General features: G+C 40.1%; 1 protein-coding gene across 1 annotated transcript; it reads left to right on the forward strand.

The window, feature by feature from the left end:
- Positions 1-2072: 2072 nt before the first annotated feature.
- Positions 2073-16901, forward strand: Plrg1 (pleiotropic regulator 1). Its single transcript, XM_090356835.1, has 15 exons — positions 2073-2190; positions 3577-3683; positions 4754-4896; positions 5774-5827; positions 8063-8156; positions 10240-10303; positions 10501-10602; positions 10807-10899; positions 12303-12452; positions 12531-12632; positions 13104-13206; positions 13897-14005; positions 15105-15244; positions 15616-15809; positions 16636-16901. The coding sequence occupies exons 1-15, from the start codon at positions 2182-2184 to the stop codon at positions 16693-16695; spliced, it is 1524 nt and encodes a 507-aa protein (XP_090212961.1). The 5' UTR covers positions 2073-2181; the 3' UTR covers positions 16696-16901.
- Positions 16902-17451: the final 550 nt, after the last annotated feature.

Raw genomic sequence — 17451 nt, forward strand, 5'->3', positions numbered from 1 at the left:
CGCTGGAACTCAGGCCTAAGTTATTTTAAATAGCTCCTCATGTCTAATATATTACAACACTTTATATATAGACATGTTCTTATTATTATAAATTGTATAAAGGTCAAGAACTTGGCTCTGGAACTATTTAGATTAGAAAGGGGAAGAAATAGGATATTCATCAGTTTTATGTGCATGAGACTCAGAATCACTTCCTATGAAAACATGGTAAAGAGGTGTTGAAAGGGCAGGGTGCTCAAACTTCACTCAATGTATCTGTCATTGCTTAAATGCAAAGAACACTAATAGTAAAGAAAAGAAAAGGATTTCCTTTATTGTACCTGTGAAAAGCTTGGATAACAAACAAAGGATTTTATCGGATTTGTACAATTCATTTCACACATGAAGATATAATATTAGTATTTATATTAAAGTTATTTGCTATGCTTGCCTCTGAGCCCTTGTGAAGGGAAATGCTGACATCTACTGTTCAAATAAGGCATCTCAGATTGTTACCTTGAGTGGGGATTTTTAACATTTACTGGGATTCTTTTTCTTTTCACAATTCAATGAAACAGATTCCTGGGAGTGGGTGTGCTGTGGGGATGAAGTGGGATCAACAAATAAACACGACTTCAGGTTCCTATATAAATACAGTTTTTCTAATATATGTAATTCAGGGACCCCAAAAGTAGATAAGTTATATGAGTTTTCTGTTTTTCTAATATGAGTTTTCATAGGATGACATAAGTCCATAAATCCAAGGGTGTTCTTAAAAAGAACAAGGTCTCAGTAAGTGTGTCAATCATTAGACTATTTTTATGAATCTGAGTTTATAAAGTAAATGTTCATAGAATGACCAAATATTTACCAAGTTAATAGATCCACCTAGTTATTAGACTACACAGGTATGTCAGGGTTTTGCTTTTATTCCTATAGTTTATGTATTTTTCTATAGTTATTCTATATAAGTAAGCTATAATTTAATTCCCTAAGTATGTATTTTTATAATAATGTCATTCTTTTACCAGGTCTTTCATCAATGGCTGATTTTCTTGTTTGCTTGTATATGTGTGATGCCTGGGCTTGAACTCAGGGCCTTGTGCGCTCTCATTTGTTTTTTCTTTCATTGACAAGGTACTCCGTCCCTTGTGAAAAGCCCCCACTTCCCATTTTTTAAATGTTTAGTTAGAGAAGAGAAAGTCTCCTGGATTGGTCTGCCTATGCTGGCTTTGTAAGATCTCAGCCTGCTGAGCATATAGGAGTGAGTCACCAGTGGTGTTTGGTATTATTGGTCATGTTTATAGAAACAAGCAAGCATGCACACAAACAAAACGTTCTTTAATGCAGAGTCACACACTCAAGTTCAGAAATGACTGCATTTCAAGTAAAAACATAACCTTCATGCTTTCAATAAAAATCACCGAATTTCTAAATGGGATGGTTCACTTGGAATATTTTTGCTTGATTATTTTTTCTCCCTATATGCAGTGTGCCCTTGGGACAGGCAGTGAAAATTATATCACTTAGGGATGAGGGAGGACAGTTAAATGTTTATCTCTTACAGCCAAGGCCTACGTTTTAAGCTCTGTGTGTGTGGCCCTGTGCTGTCCCTGAGCTCTTTTGCTCAAGGTTGGCGCTCCACCACCTGAACCACAGCTCCCGTTCTGGCTTTTTGGTGACCAGACTTTCTGCCTGGGCTGGCTTTGAACCGCGATCCTCAGATCTCAGCCTCCTGAGTGGCTGGGACTACAGGCGTGAGCCACCGTGCCGGGCATTCATTTGTTTGTTTATAAACATATCGACACTAATATTCAGAAATCAAAACAGCTGTCCTCACCAGTGGTCTCTTCCTCTCCCTGGTTGTGAAACTCTCTGGGTCTACAGAAAAGTCTTCCAGCTGGGCGGGGCCGTGAAGCCTTCCAGGCTAGCGCTTCCTGCGTCTCAGCCCTTTCCTCGCGAGACTCCGCCCAGAGGGCGGCCCCGGCGAGGAACGCCCGCCCCTTGACCCCGAGGAAGTTGAAGACCCGCCCCTTCACCCCTGGGGCGGCCTCTGAGAGGCCAGCGCGCGTGCGCGCGCGGGCTGCGTCATATCCGGCGGCCGAGCCTCCGATTCCGTGAGGGCTGCGCCGTGGTCTGTGGACTGTGCATCGGTGATCGGCGTTTCTTCGCGGCGGCCTGGGTGGGCAGCACGGCGACATCATGGTGGAGGTACGGGGACACCGGGGCGCTCCGAAGTCGTGTGTCTCCGGACGGGTTCTCTTTGTTAGCGGGTGGAGCGTGCCGAAGGGGCCGCGAGGCGAGCTGTGGGGCCGAGGTCCGGTGGTCCCGGGTTTTCGGAGTGGAAGCGGGCCGGGCCGCGAACCCGAAGCCGAGGATCCGGACCCGGCGTGTGTGTGGGGGCCGGGTCTGAGTGTCTGACCCCCTCCACCGGGGGTGTGCCCGGGCGGGGAGGTGCGGGGGGCGCCGGGGCCGAGGATCTGACGTGCGAAGCGTGGCGGGTCCCCCCGGGGGGCTGGCTGTGCCTCCGGCCGGGCTTCCGCGGACGCTGCCCGGGTGCCGGGCCTGCGAGTGTCCCCCGCAGCTCGTGCTCTTCGGTCCAGCGCCCATGCCACCCTCCTTTCATCGCCATCCCAGGAAACCCTGCCGTCCTGTCAAGCAGGCCCGGTTCTTAGCCCAGGTATTTCTCGGATGCGCACACTCGGTCCTGCATCCACGGCAGTCATCTGTTTCTTCTGATTGACCTCATCTTTGGCGTAGACCGGCCCCGCCGGGCTTCATCCCTTCCATTTCTGCTCTATTATTTGTTTCGTTTGTCAGACGGCCTTAGTTCTGTTACCCAAAAAACTTTCTTCGGGCCCTATGTTAGTTACTAAGGCATGAATGTGAAAGGCTCGAAAGACCTCTTCTAATCTGAACCTCGGTGGCTGCCCTTCGAAGTTGCATCTGACACCCGAACCTACCCTGTCACCCAGCAGGCAACTGTGCTGCGTTTCTGGCTGTATTTCAGTTGCTGGACATTTGTATGCCTGACATTTCCCCTTGCTGGAATTATTCCTGCCTTTTAGCTTAGGCAGGGTGTTCTCCTTCTCTCCGCTTAAGTACCTCCGAGAGATTATTCGTAACGATATTTAGTTTTCCTTCTGTCCCTCAACCCCAGGTGTATCTTCATTGTACTTCCCAGAATGTGAAATAACCTTTGCTTATTTTTATTTGTCACTTGCCCCTTGAGCACAAGGATCAAGGCAGCCTTTTTATTATTCCCTTGTTAGCTAGTTGCACAGTACCTGCTGACCATACAGAACAATCACAACAATCACTCAATAACATTTATATCCCAGGCACTACTCAGTTTCTATGCCTAGTGCTTTGATCAAGAAGGAGCTCTATTCCCTAAACGTGACTAGTAGTATAAAGCTTTTTACCTATTTAAATATGTAGGATGTGTAACTAGTTTGGTTTCTTTAAAACAAAAAAGCTGTATTTTTTTGTCATTTCTTTTTTGGTATTGGAGATTGAGCCCAGCTTTGCCACTGAGTTGATTTTAATTTAGGTTTTTAATTGGTATCTAGACATATAATTATACTCTTGTTTTAGGAGGTCCAGAAGCATTCTGTGCACACGCTTGTGTTCAGATCATTGAAGAGAACCCATGATATGTTTGTAGCTGATAATGGGAAACCTGTGCCTTTGGATGAAGAGAGGTAGGTGGAGTTCTTTTTCAGTCACTGAAATATTTATTTTCTAGTATGTAGAGAGGAAAGCAGGAAGAGGGAGCCATCAAAGGTCTTAAAAGTAATACTAATATTCAGAGGTTATCTGTTTAGTGACAGGTAGCATTCTACCATAATTTAAGTTGGTTTTACTTGTTTTTTTACTTTAACACATTTAAAAAATACTCAGTAAACTGACATTGTATCTGTACTTCCACTCCATCTTTTCTTGTTAGTATGACAAAGATTTTTGAGTGATGCACATTTTTTATTCTACATGTCCCGTTCCCATATAGGAATGCATTTATGTGCAGTGTTCATTCTTTATCCTTAACCTTTTAAGATTCTTTTTAAAGTTTACTTCTTTTAAAATTTACTTAATTCTTTAAAGAGGCTGAGATCGAGGATTGAGGTTCAGAGCCAGGCAGGACACAAATGTCCATAAGACTCTTATCTTCAATTAAACACCAGAAAACTAGAAGTGGCACTGTGGCACAATGTGGTAGAGGACTAGCCTTGAGCTGAAGAGCTCAGGGACAGCATACAGACCCAGAGTTTAAGCCCCACCACCGACAAAAAAGCCAAAAACTAAAGACAACTAAGCAGTTTGATTATTTCAAGTACCCTCTATATTTGTGTATATGTATTTTTATATTACAGGTTACTATAAAATTACTATCTTTCTTTTTTGGTTGTGGGGCTTGAACTCTGGACCTGAGTTTTTATCTCAGGGCTACTGCCCTACCCCTTGAGCCAAGTGCTACTTCTGGGTTTCTAGTGGTTAATTGGAGATAAGAGTCTTACTAGTGCTCAGGCTGGCTTTGAACTGTGATCCTCAGGTCTCAACCTCTTGAGTAGCTAGAATTACAGGTATCAGGTGTCAGCCACCAGCACCCAGGTTTTTTGGTTCTTTAAGATGCTTAAAATCTTACTGGAAATTTTTTATACATGATGGAACTTACTTCAACTATTTAAGTAGTTGTTGCTTGGCCATCTGTAACTATTTGCATTGGTGAATATATTTAAATGTCAGATGTCTTATGTTTATAATTTTTCAATAGTCACAAAAGAAAAATGGCAATCAAACTCCGTAATGAGTATGGTCCTGTGTTGCATATGCCTACTTCGAAAGAAAATCTCAAAGAGAAGGGGGCTCAGAATGCAGCAGATTCCTATGGACATAAGCAGTATCCTGCCAATCAAGGTGCGTCACAGCTTAATATTTGCATTTTTTTATTTTTTATTTTTTGGTGAGTCATGGGTCTTGAACTCTGGGCCTGGGCACTCTCCCTGAGCTCTTCAGCTCAAGGCTACCTCTCTACACCTTGAGCCACAGCCCCACTTCCCTTTTTCTAGTGATTAATTGGAGATAAGTGTCTCCCTGTCTTTAGTGCCCTAGCTGGCTTTGAACCCCTGCTGCTTTGAAACTAATCCTAAGATTTCAGCCCCCTGAGTAGCTAGGATTATAGGCGTGATTTTTAAAGGGCTTTATTAGTGCCTCTCCTGGAAGGACTAGTTGTAATACTTTTGTGGCTGTACTAGTATTTTATTGGAAGGCTTACTCAAGAGAGTAGTAACTGAAGTTGTTAGTATATGGGATTTTTCTTATAGAAAATAAAAGTATTATGGTATAATGCCAGCTGAAATTTTTTACTGTGTGGAGAAGGGCACAATGGAGATTAAGGGAAAAATTTAGAGAATAATTCTAGTAACTATGGCTATCATTCAGAAAGATGGAATTAAGTACTGACATTGTAATGAATCAAGAGAACCCAAGATTCCACATGAATCTGTTTGCTTAGAAGAAAACCAGAGTGGATTATCATTTGATAGGAAGACTTGTGCATACCATTACTGTCTGCAAAGGGTGACCTTTCTAAAACCTTTCACAGGGAGCTAGCTGAGCTAGTTTCTGAGGCTAAAACAAAAACGATCAGCTCATTCTTGAGGCTTAAGATTTTGAACCCAAGTGATTCAGTTAACAGTTAAAATTATTGATGCATTTTAAAAAGAGGATAGTTGAATAAAAGGTAAATTCATCCAGTGTTTTTATATTTTGTTTCTATTTGTATTATTTTTAGGACAAGAAGTTGAATATTTGGTGACAGGTACACATCCTTATCCACCAGGACCTGGTAAGTGAGCTCTGCAGCCTTTTGGAAATGTCTTATTCTATCTCGGTAGGCACTCTACTGGAAATTCAAAGATAGGACTGTGCCAGGCCTAGACAGGTTTGCCATGTGGTAGTTGGCATAGGTATACAAGTATCTAAACTCTAAAGAATGGTGGAATTGTTAGTGTAGACACAGGTTTAATTGAAAGATACTTTGTGCGTGTGTTTGTGTGTATGTGTGTGTATGTGTCTGTGTACATGTACACACGTGCACATGCCCACACACCTGTGTGCTCATGTGGACAGGTTGCCATACAGATGGCACATCTGGAACAGGGTAAAGAACAAAAGGTTTAATATTTATAAAAACTACTGGAGGTTAGTTGCTAGTAATATCCATCCTTGGATGCGTCCTGTTAATATTTAAGTAACTTCTTAGTTTTTGCCTTTGAAGGTTATGTCTGAATATAATCATAATTTAACTTCATTATCTTGAGCTACTTTAGCCATGCTATTTGTGATCAGCTCATATTGAATCTATGTTTTCAGTAACATTTCTGGTAATGAGTAGAAGTGGCAAGGCAGTCATAGGACTGGCATTGGCTCTAGCTGCAAGGCAGGTGCAGCTGCTATGGCTTGTTTGATCAGTGCAGAATTTAAGATGATCCTATAGAAATGGACAAGTAGATGGATTAGCCGTGCAAAACTCTGGATGTGTCCATTTACATCTCCTGTGAGGAGAAGAACATCTTTCCTGTGGCGCACAGGGGTGGATCGGGTGGATCATGATGCTATTTGACAGTTGTCATACAGTCTCAAAAAGGCTCAGTGACTATCAGCTACTGGTGGCTCATGCCTGTAATCCTAGCTACTCAGGAGGCTGAGATCTGAGGGTCATAGTTTGAAGTCAGCCCAGGTAGGAAAGGCTAGGAACCTCTTTTATTTCCTCCAATTAACCACAAAAAAGCAGAAGTAGAGCTGTGGCTCAAAGTAGTAGAGTGCTAGCCTTGAGCAAAAGAACTTGGGAGAGGGCCCAAGCCATGAGTTCAAGACCCACAACCAACAACAACAAAACAGAAGCTCAGGGACAGATACACCCTGGAGGTGGCCTTCATCAGTGAGAGACCAAAGCAGTTGTGGGAAGCAGAGTCCACCAGGTCTCTTAAGTTTTTAGCCACAGTGAACCCTGGTCATGAATGTATATGAAATACCAAGTTCCCCCACAGTCTTGTAGAAAGAAACATAGTCAATGAAAGATGACCCATGCTGAATTACTGAGTAGGATTGGAAGGAGAAGAGACAAAACAAAATATAAAGTAAGAAATGTTAAAGATGTCTGATTTGTTCTGAAAATTCAGTGCATTCTGGAAGAATAGAATGTTCTGCACAGGTAAAAGTTCTATCTGTCACATCTAATGCTACCTTCCTTGGGTTGTTTACTTGTTTTGATTTGCTTTCTGGGAAATTTTTTTTGCTAAAAGTCATACTTTTTCCTTTGTACCTAGTAGTATTTTATATAGTGTAGCTTTATGCCAGGGAGCATTTGAAGACTCAGTTTTTAAGAATTGTTAACCTTTTGCTAACTTTGACCCAATTTCTACTGCAACATCTCTTTGCCTGGCAGATTCAAGATATAGCTTGTTGCATATGTCAGTTTTCCTTTATATACGATGTTTATTGGTATACATATGTCTGACTAGGGAGGATTACTTTTTCAAAACAACTTTATAGTATTTTTTAAATTGTTTATTTTTAATTTAAGTTTATTTTGCCAGTCCTGGGGCTTGAACTCAGGGCCTGGGAACTGTTCTTGGGCTTTCTCAAGGCTAGCATTCTACCCTTGAGTCACAATACCATTTCTGGCCTTTTCTGTGTATGTGGTACCAAGGAATTGAACCCGGGACCTCGTGTATGCTAGGCGAGCATTCTACCATAGCTTGATAATTTTTTCAAAACAAAATTCTAAATTGTATATTCGGTGGTTTTAACTAGCTAAAAAGACCAGTGGTACTTTTAGTTTTAGGTTGTCTATGTTTGCCACTTAATATAACTCTGTTGATTTGCTTCTATCCTTCATTAAGTGCCATTTTATAACATCTTTTTCAGTAAAAGAAGAAAACGAAAAAATGGTAGCAGCAAAGACAAAACTTAAGCTTACTATAATTGAACTGCCTGCAAATAGCCATCTATGTGTTTTCATCCATTTAATGAGGGCATGGTGGGTACTAAAAGCAGCGAATGCTATTTATTTTTCCAGGGGTTGCTCTGACAGCCGACACTAAGATCCAAAGAATGCCAAGTGAATCTGCTGCGCAGTCCTTAACTGTGGCCTTACCTTCTTCCCAGGCCAGGTAGGAAGCTTTATACTTACGATTGTAACAGTCTTGAAAGTGTATTTCACCATTTATACTTTTTTTAGCTTTAAATTGGTTGCTTTATGATTGTATTATGTATTTTCCTTTGTCAATGTTTATACAAACTTACAATGGCTGGGCTTTGGTGGTTCATGCTTATAGTTTTAGCTACTTAGGAAGCCGAGATCTGAAGTTCACAGTTTTAAGCCAGAAAAGTCCCTGAGAGACTCATATTCAAAAGCCAGATGTGTTTTCTCATATTTCCTAGATTTGAATTGACTCATTTTCTGTTCTTTCTCTATAACAACTAAATTATCGTCAACCCCGGAAATTCTCTCTTTTGCATTGTCTAACCTGCTATCAAAGCTTTCTACTTTATTCTTCATCTCCCTTGCTCCTAATTGCTCATTTTTGATGTCTTGCATCTCTTGTTTTAGATCATGTATGGATTTCTTTAACTCCTTGATTTCCATTTGAATAGTTAGTTAGCTCAGCAGCTTTATTCTCTTTGGACATTTGTTGGAGTTTGGTCACCTTTTTGTTTGTGGATTCTATGAATTCGTCCATTTTTCTTTGAAAAACCTTTATTATGGCCTCCTTTATGGCTTCCCCTTTTTCACATATCACCTTGTTTATGGTTTCCTCTTGTTTAGCTGTGGCTTCGTCCCTTATCTCTTTCTTTATATTTTTACACTTTTCATTAATGATGTTTATCAATTGCATTTGTATAACACTTGGAAGGCTCTCCTCTAGATTTGCCACTGACTGCTCCATTGCCTGTTTATGTTGGGTGGGAGATGCTATTCCTTGATTTGACATTTTTCTTGAATTTCTTGTTCTGCCCATTTGAAAATGGGAGCAAGATTAATACTAAACAAGATTATAATTTTTCAGATATAACCAACCTAGACCTTTTTAGTTGGCAACATGTCTGGTCATGAAAGAAATGCAAATCAAAACAACTCTTAAGACTGCACCTCACTCCAGTTAGAATGGCCAGGATCAAGAAAACTATTAACAACAGATGCTGGAGGGGATGTGACCAGGAGGGATCACTACTACACTGTTGGTGGGAGTGCAAACTCATTCAACCACTATGGAAAGCAGTATGGCAGTTCCTCAAAAGACTAAACATAGAGTTTCCCTATGACCCAGCAGTTCCACTACTTGGCATTTACCCAATCATCCAGAAACAAGGACATACTAAATCCACCAGCACAACAATGTTCATTGCAGCACTATTTACCATAGCAAAGATATGGAACCAACCTAGATGTCCCTCAGTTGATGAGTGGATCAACAAGATGTGGTATTTGTACACAATGGAATTCTATGCTGCTGTCAGAAAGAATGACATTCCCCCATTTGTTAGGAAATGGAAAGACTTAGAAAAAATCATATTAAGTGAAGTAAGCCAGACTCAAAGGAACTTAGGCTCAGTGGTTTCCCTCATTCGTCATAATCAGTAGAAACCTTGGGCTCTACTAGGAGAGATTTGCAATAGAGTAAAACCTAGATACAAAAGGCCGTATAGTATGACGCTAAATGAAAGGATCTCTAGGATATAGAAACACAAGCCATATAATGAGTGATTGTTGTCCTTAATGTACTATGTTATCTCTCATCTCTTTTGCTGTCCCTTGGTTATCTCATATTGTTACAGTATCTCACTTTGTTATCTGATATATCAGATATATTTGTATTTGGTTATTTGAAATTGGATAGGGAAGGGGGGAAAACAAGATGAGGGATGGGGGGGGGAAATGGGGACCAAGACATGTGAAAGGGTATCAATGTATATGAATTAATGCACCTTCTATCTGGCAAATATCATGTAACCCTTCTATTAATTACAATAAAAATATATGGAAAAAAAAAGCCAGATGTGGAGGTGTAGCTAAAGTGAAAAGCCAATCAAGAGCACAAGGCCCTGAGTTAAACCTCTAGTTGGCATGCTCTACACAAACACACACACACACACACACACACACACACACACACTTAAAAAGTTTTTGTGGACTATATGATTAGAGGCTTAATTATTTACGGCAATTTGCTGGCAATTTTCTTTTCGTTTCAGGGTAGATGCGAATCGTACTGCACCTGGAGCCACTGACCGTTCACAGCCTACAGTGATGAATTCAGTAAATATCAACGTCCAAGCAATGATATCGTCTTACCTTCCAGAGTATTAGAGATCTTTTTAATTAAAAAAGAAACATACCAAAAATTAAGTTCTGATTAGGAATCATAGTGTGAAAATATTCTAACAACTGCCTTTGAATTAGTAACATGAAATTTTTAATATGACAAATTATAATGTGATCTATTCCCTATCTAGATGCTTATGGAGTCTGGTGGTACCAAGAATTCTGCACTGATGGCTAAAAAAGCCCCTACGATGCCCAAGCCCCAGTGGCACCCACCATGGAAACTCTACAGGGTGAGCAGACCTGTGTTTATTCCTCTATGGGAATGTGGGAGATTTCTACTTGGCAGGGCTGAAGAATGGCAAACTGGGAGAGTAGTATATGTGGGAATGAGGTGGCCTGAGGGGCTCACACCCTGTTGAGGGATGTTTTGAGAAGTGTTCAGATTAACTGCTTAACGGACAAGTCTCTTGCTCACTCTTCCTTTGCTTATACAGGTTATCAGTGGCCATCTTGGCTGGGTTCGATGTATTGCTGTAGAACCTGGAAATCAGTGGTTTGTTACTGGATCTGCTGATAGAACTATAAAGGTAAGATCATTGTATTAATGGGCATCTTTTAAAAATCATAATTAATATTAATCATTCTTTGTGTCATCAACCTTTTTTTTTCTCCTTAGCAATGTGTGAAAGGCAGATTCTTGGGGAAAATACAGTGGTTTTTTTTTTTAAGATTATAAAACATAATTTAGATAGTCTATAAGCTTTTTCAATTTTTGGACACTAAAGTTTTCAGTTTGATGATTTTTTTTTTCTTATTTCAAGTAATGCTATGTTAGTCTTTGTTCATATGGCTTTTTCTTTATTTTATCTGTTATACGTAGATTTCCAGAAATGGAACTGTTGAGTCAAATAGTCTTGTATCCAAAGTACAAACTACTTTTAACAAATGACTGACACTAGACACTGTGTTGAAAATGAACTATCCAACTTGTGAGAGAGCGGGGGTTTGCTATTCAGAAAGCAGTGTACTCATTACTGACCTATATAACTGTAACCCCTCTGTACATCAGCTTTACAATAACAATAAAGTGAACTGCTAGTCACAGTGTGTTTGAGAGGATGCTTTCAACACATTGACCTTGCAGCCCTTTCGAAGCATCCTCTGAGAGCATAAGCAAAAGTAGATATCTTGCCTTCTAAACTGTTCATACAGAATTTCTAGAGAGAATGAGCTTTTGTATATTCTTTTTTGCTATGTTCAGGGCTTCTTAGTTGCTGGTGTTGGCAACTTGAATACCATTTTTATTATGAGTTATGTCCTTTTTGTATTAGCAATATTGACTTTGTGATGTATGGCAAATTGTTTTCTAATTAAGGATGCCTTTTTTTCCCCCACCCTGCTTTTATTCTGTCCAGAGTCATTGTTGAAATTTTTACATACTTACAATTTTTTTCTGGTGCTAGGATTGGACTTTAGTGGCATACCCATGGTAGGCTTATGCTGCAGCCCCTTTTTTTCTGGTTATTTTGAGATAGGGTCTCACTTTTTGCTTGGGTCTGCCTGGATCACGATCCTCCTGTTTATGCTTCCTTCTGAAGCTAGGGTACAGAGTGCATGTCATCACATCTGACTTTTTCTGTGGAGATAGAGGGTCTCATGAATTTTTTTTTCTCACCTGGGTTGGCCTGGAAGCATGATTCTCCTCTCAAACCCAGGCTCCCACATATCTGGAACAACAGCTGAGCACCCACTGCATGTAGCAATTTTGGAGGTGAGGTGTGGTCTTGCCAACTTTTTGCCCAGGCTGGCCTCAAACTATTCATCTTCACCATCTTAGCCTCCCAAGCAGCTACAATTATAGGCATTAGCCACTACAGCAGATCTGTTTTTGTTTTGTTTTGTTTTTCATGTAAAGACTTAATTTTCATATCAAGATTATAAACTTTGACTATTGTGGCTAGCAAAAATAATGACTATTCTTTGTTTGGAGATCTGGGACTTGGCCAGCGGCAAACTGAAGCTGTCATTGACTGGGCACATCAGCACGGTGCGGGGCGTGATAGTGAGCACGCGGAGCCCCTACTTGTTCTCCTGTGGAGAAGACAAGCAAGTCAAGTGCTGGGACCTTGAGTATAATAAGGTGAGCTCCAGCCGGAGAATGGTACGAGCCCCTGTCTCGTGATTTTTCAACGTTGTAACTTTCCTGCTTCATCTCCAGGTCATCCGGCACTATCATGGGCACCTGAGTGCAGTGTATGGCTTGGATTTGCACCCAACAATTGATGTGCTGGTAACCTGTAGTCGAGATTCAACGGCTCGGGTAAGTGGAACAGGGCTGTGTGTATGGTGTTGGATCTTCTCGTGTAAATACTTGGTGTATTCAAATCTTACACTGTTGGCTAGATTACTGAGAATAGTTGCGTGAGTCATGACTATCCTAATTCCTCTGTTTCTTGACATGCAGTCTTCCTCCTTAATCTTTAGTTTCACTTGCCCTGTCGTGCATCAGTATCATGTTCCAGTGTGTCACAGCTGTTGTCCACAAGTTCTGGAATTCAGCAGTCCCATAATCGTCATTAGACTTGCAGTACCCTGACCTTTCTGCCTATTTTAGTTTTGGCAGCTGGATCCTGTCTATATTCTCTGTAGTGTCATTGACCTATGACTTTGTCATTTTCATTTATACACTTTCTTCACTCTATTCAGACACAGTTGTCTAATAAAGTTCCTGTTACTTGCCTGAGATAAGAATATACGTTCTTTCTGACAGTATGTCTATTGTATTTTTTAGATTTGGGATGTGAGGACAAAAGCCAGCGTACACACATTATCTGGTCATACAAATGCAGTGGCTACAGTGAGGTGTCAGGCTGCAGAACCACAGATTATTACTGGTATGGTTCATACTTTATAGCTTGTAGCCCATTCACATCAGGATGCATTGTGATTGTACATAGACTTTTTGTACTTACTTTAACCTAGCTTGGTATTTGTTCATAGTGTTTTCTGTGTTCTTGCATGTTTTAATCATGACTGTTTGGAATTTATTGCTGTAAGATTCATTTGACCATAGTATCCATACTTTTTACATGTGACAGAATAATCGTTCATGGTATCTTGTAATTCCTTTCTAGAAAACTTCTGTCAGATACAATTAAATAGAATTATTAATCTGGGAAATTAAAATTAAGAGACAATAACTCCTTAAGATCAATAACTTTAAACCGTAAGAATGTTACTTTTAAAGGTCTTAAAGACTAAAAAATAATCTTTTATTTGGTCTATGAACTTAAGAAATCATAGGAGTTTTTCTCTTCCTCTCCATTTGGAAATAAACTCATGTATTTGTTGTTATTCACATAACTGTTCAGTTAATGACTTAACCATTTTATTGTATTTTTAAAGATCTGAATTTAAAATCATTGTACTATTTTATACTTACATGAAATAGCTGAGGCGATAGGCCTCCATCTGCTATGTGTATAGGGTATCTAGAATGCTTCATCTTTTATTGTATCTAACTTTTATACTCATTTCATGGCCTGCCGCGTGTGTGTGTGTGTGTGTGTGTATTTTCATTACAGGAAGCCATGACACCACAATACGATTGTGGGATCTGGTGGCTGGAAAGACAAGAGTGACATTAACAAACCATAAGAAGTCAGTGAGGGCTGTAGTTTTACACCCACGACAGTAAGTTTTGCTCCTTCTCATCTTCCTTCATGTCTTAGCACTGTACTAGAACATTAGATTAGCAGCTGTGTTGGCAGCTAGTTAGCTGTTGTCATTTTTACTTCTTTAATTTTTTGTATGCTGCTGTTCTGCTTCATAGCCCGTGTATATTGCAAAGCCTTCTATGTAGTAGCAGATAGTGCTCAGTAAGACTTGAAAATCATGCTGAAAAGCTGTATAGCGAGGTAGAAGGTAACAGGACTGGGTAGGATTGTTATATCATAGAGTAATGACATGTACTTTACCTTGTGATATCTGAGACATGTGTAGACCACTTCTTAAGGGGAAGTTAATGTACATAGCAAGGAAAGAAGTAAGAATAGTGGGCATTGTAGTGAAGGCATCCAGAAAAGAGGGGTTTAGCTTCTCAGCCTATTGGTTTTTTGTTTGGTTTGGTTTGGTTTTTGTTTTTTGGATTGTGGGGCTTGAACTGGCCTGAGAGCTGTCTCTGAGCTCTTCAGCTCCAGGTTACCACCCTGTCCTTGAGCCAAGCCCCACTTCCTGTTTTCTAGAGTTTAAGTAGATATAAGAGTCTCAGGTCCTTTTGTGCCTGGGCTGGCTTTGAACCTTGATCCTCAGATCTCAGCGTCCTGAGTAGTTAGGATTACAGGCGTGAGCCACCACAACTGCTCAGCCTATTGTTTATCAGATCAGATCCTACCTGGCACATTCTTCTTTCTTTTCTTTTCTCCCTTCTTTCCTCTTCCTTTGTCCCTAGTATAGTTTCCTCCTCCTTCCTTTTTCTAGTCTTCTTTACTCCCTTTTCCCTTTTTCTTCCTTCTGCCCTCTATCTTCTCCTTTCTCCAGAATTGTCACCTACTCATTTGCCATTTATGTTAGATTTGTCATTTTGCGTCTTGATGGTTCTTACCTCAGTGTGAAACATTGGAAAAATGAACAGAATTTCAAAGTCTGATTTCATTTGGAACAAATGTCTTGTTAACTTGCATGCTGGTGTAATGTTTTGTTAAAACTACATCAGAGATGACATGTGACTTTAAACACTGCAAAACTCACCTTGTATTTGACTTAGTCTGTTATTCTTTCTTATTTATTTCAGTTACACATTTGCATCTGGTTCTCCAGATAACATAAAGCAATGGAAATTCCCTGATGGAAATTTCATCCAAAATCTTTCTGGTCATAATGCCATTATTAACACATTGACTGTAAATTCTGATGGAGTGCTTGTATCTGGAGGTAAAATGAAATTCTTATAATAAATGTGTGTTTTTGCTAGCGAATAAGCAGACATTTGTAAAGTTTCTAAGCTGGTACATATGAGTACATAAATAGAGCACACTATTTCGTTAGCTCAAATGCATTCTTCCACACCCACAATACATGGATCCCCATAGTTCATACTTTAGCCCACTCAGGTACCATGTGGATTAGAGAATTACCCCATTTAGGTGGGGGTTCTGAAACTGAGTGTTAAGTTTGAATGCCTGTGTCTTGTCTGTCTCTGGTTACTGGTTACCGACAAGGTGTTTAGGCTAATGGTCAGGCCTCCACATGAATCAAGCAGCCTTGATGGAGGCCTAACATGTGTCCACTTCTTTCCCTTTAAGCTGATAACGGCACTATGCATCTTTGGGACTGGAGAACCGGTTACAATTTTCAGAGAGTCCATGCAGCTGTGCAGCCTGGCTCATTGGACAGTGAATCAGGAATATTTGCTTGTGCTTTTGATCAGTCAGAAAGTCGGTTATTGACAGCAGAAGCTGATAAAACCATTAAAGTGTACAGAGAGGATGAAACAGCGGTAAGTTCTCTGGTTTTACAAGTACTTTAAAATATCGGCCATACCGGTATGGAAAGGATCTTCTTGTCTCATTATGAGAAAGTAATCTTTTCCTATTTGGTAGTACTGAGATTGATATCTCAGAACCTTGTGCTTGCCAGGCAAGCTCTCTACCACTTGACCATGCCTCCAGACCTTTTACTCTGGTTAATGTCTTACGCTCATGCCAGAGAGCCTGACTGCGATTCTGTTCATATGTCTTGAGTAGCTAGGATTGCTGAGCCCAGCTTATTTATAGATTGAGATGGGATCTTGTGAACTTTTTGCCCAGACAAGCCTTGAACTGTGATTCTCCCACTTCCTGCTTTCCCAGTATAGTAGCTAGGGTCCAGGTATGAGCCATTGTGCCTGGCAGAAAAATAATGTTACTATAGGAACGCAGTATTTGTCATCACGAACGGTATTTGCCTCTAAAGTTCGGTATCAGGGTCATTGATGCCAGTGAACCTGTTGGCTTTTATTTTATCCTCATCTTCCTTATTGCAGTTACTGGGACAACGGTGCAGTGAAACAACAGACCTTAAATTTCTACGCAGATTAGTTCTAGAATTGAAATTCATTGCTATCATAATCTAGCAGAAATTAAGTTTTACATGATAAATTGTGAAGTGAACTTGGATGAACCCATGCAGCTTTTGTTAGGCTTGGATGTCATAATCTATCAGCTGTCTAAAAATTATTAGACTGCTAAGAAATCTGATTTAGGATTGATAAGTGGTTAAAATGGAAGCCTACTAATAGGAAATAAGCTAATAATACTTCACTTCGTTTCACTTTTCTATTTCAGACAGAAGAAACTCATCCAGTCAACTGGAAACCAGAGATTATCAAGCGAAAGAGATTTTAGTGTGTCATTGTATACAGGGTGGTTCCTTTGTTTGTTTTTTTTAAGCTTGGCATTTGATGAGAATATTCCGTTGTTTTGTGTTGTGGCTAGGAATATGAAGCTGAAACTCACCTTGCTAGAATTGTGGCTGCTTTTTGTTGTACAATAAACTGTCCTCTGCCCCCACTGTGTGTTTTTATTTCTGAAATAAACAATTTGTAACTTTAGTAAGATGTGGATTTCAAGTATGCAGTTTTATTGGATGCATACATGTCTATCTGTTCTGGCTATCCATATATATTGTGTGTGTGTGCTGGAATGAGGACTTGAGCTCAGGCTAGTACTCTCGCTCTACTTTATTATTGCTGGTATTCTTATCACTTGAACCACACCTCCAGTCTGGCATTTTGTGGGTTAATTGGAGATGGAGTTACAAGGACTTTTCTACCTGGACTGGCTTCAAACTATGATCCTCTAGATCTGAGCTTCCTGAATAGTTAAGATTACAGACATGAGCTATGGGCTAGCTTGAATACGATTATTCTAAAGACAATATTTCAATACTTTTATTGAAAAATAATCCCCTTTCAAAAAATGTACAAAATTGGTTATTGTATACTATATTAGAATAAGGAATTTTAATTGGAGCAGACTTTTTAACATCTGTTTATATGTCTTTACAAACATACATGATGGATGTATGAGTTGGGTTTTTTTGTTGTTTATTTTGTTTGTTTTTTGAACTCGGCACTGGGTGCTGTCCCTGAGCTCTTCAGC

Source organism: Megascapheus bottae, chromosome 23, assembly GCF_031878675.1.
Source record: "Megascapheus bottae isolate mThoBot1 chromosome 23, mThoBot2.hap1, whole genome shotgun sequence".
NCBI classification, from domain to species: Eukaryota; Metazoa; Chordata; class Mammalia; order Rodentia; family Geomyidae; genus Megascapheus; species Megascapheus bottae.

What these genes read in the sequence shown, in the direction of transcription:
- Plrg1 (XM_090356835.1), top strand. An exon ending in GGGACCTTGAGTATAATAAG is followed by an intron (nt 12,453 to 12,530) that starts GTGAGCTCCAGC and finishes CTTCATCTCCAG; the next exon opens with GTCATCCGGCACTATCATGG. An exon ending in AGAACCACAGATTATTACTG is followed by an intron (nt 13,207 to 13,896) that starts GTATGGTTCATA and finishes TTTTCATTACAG; the next exon opens with GAAGCCATGACACCACAATA.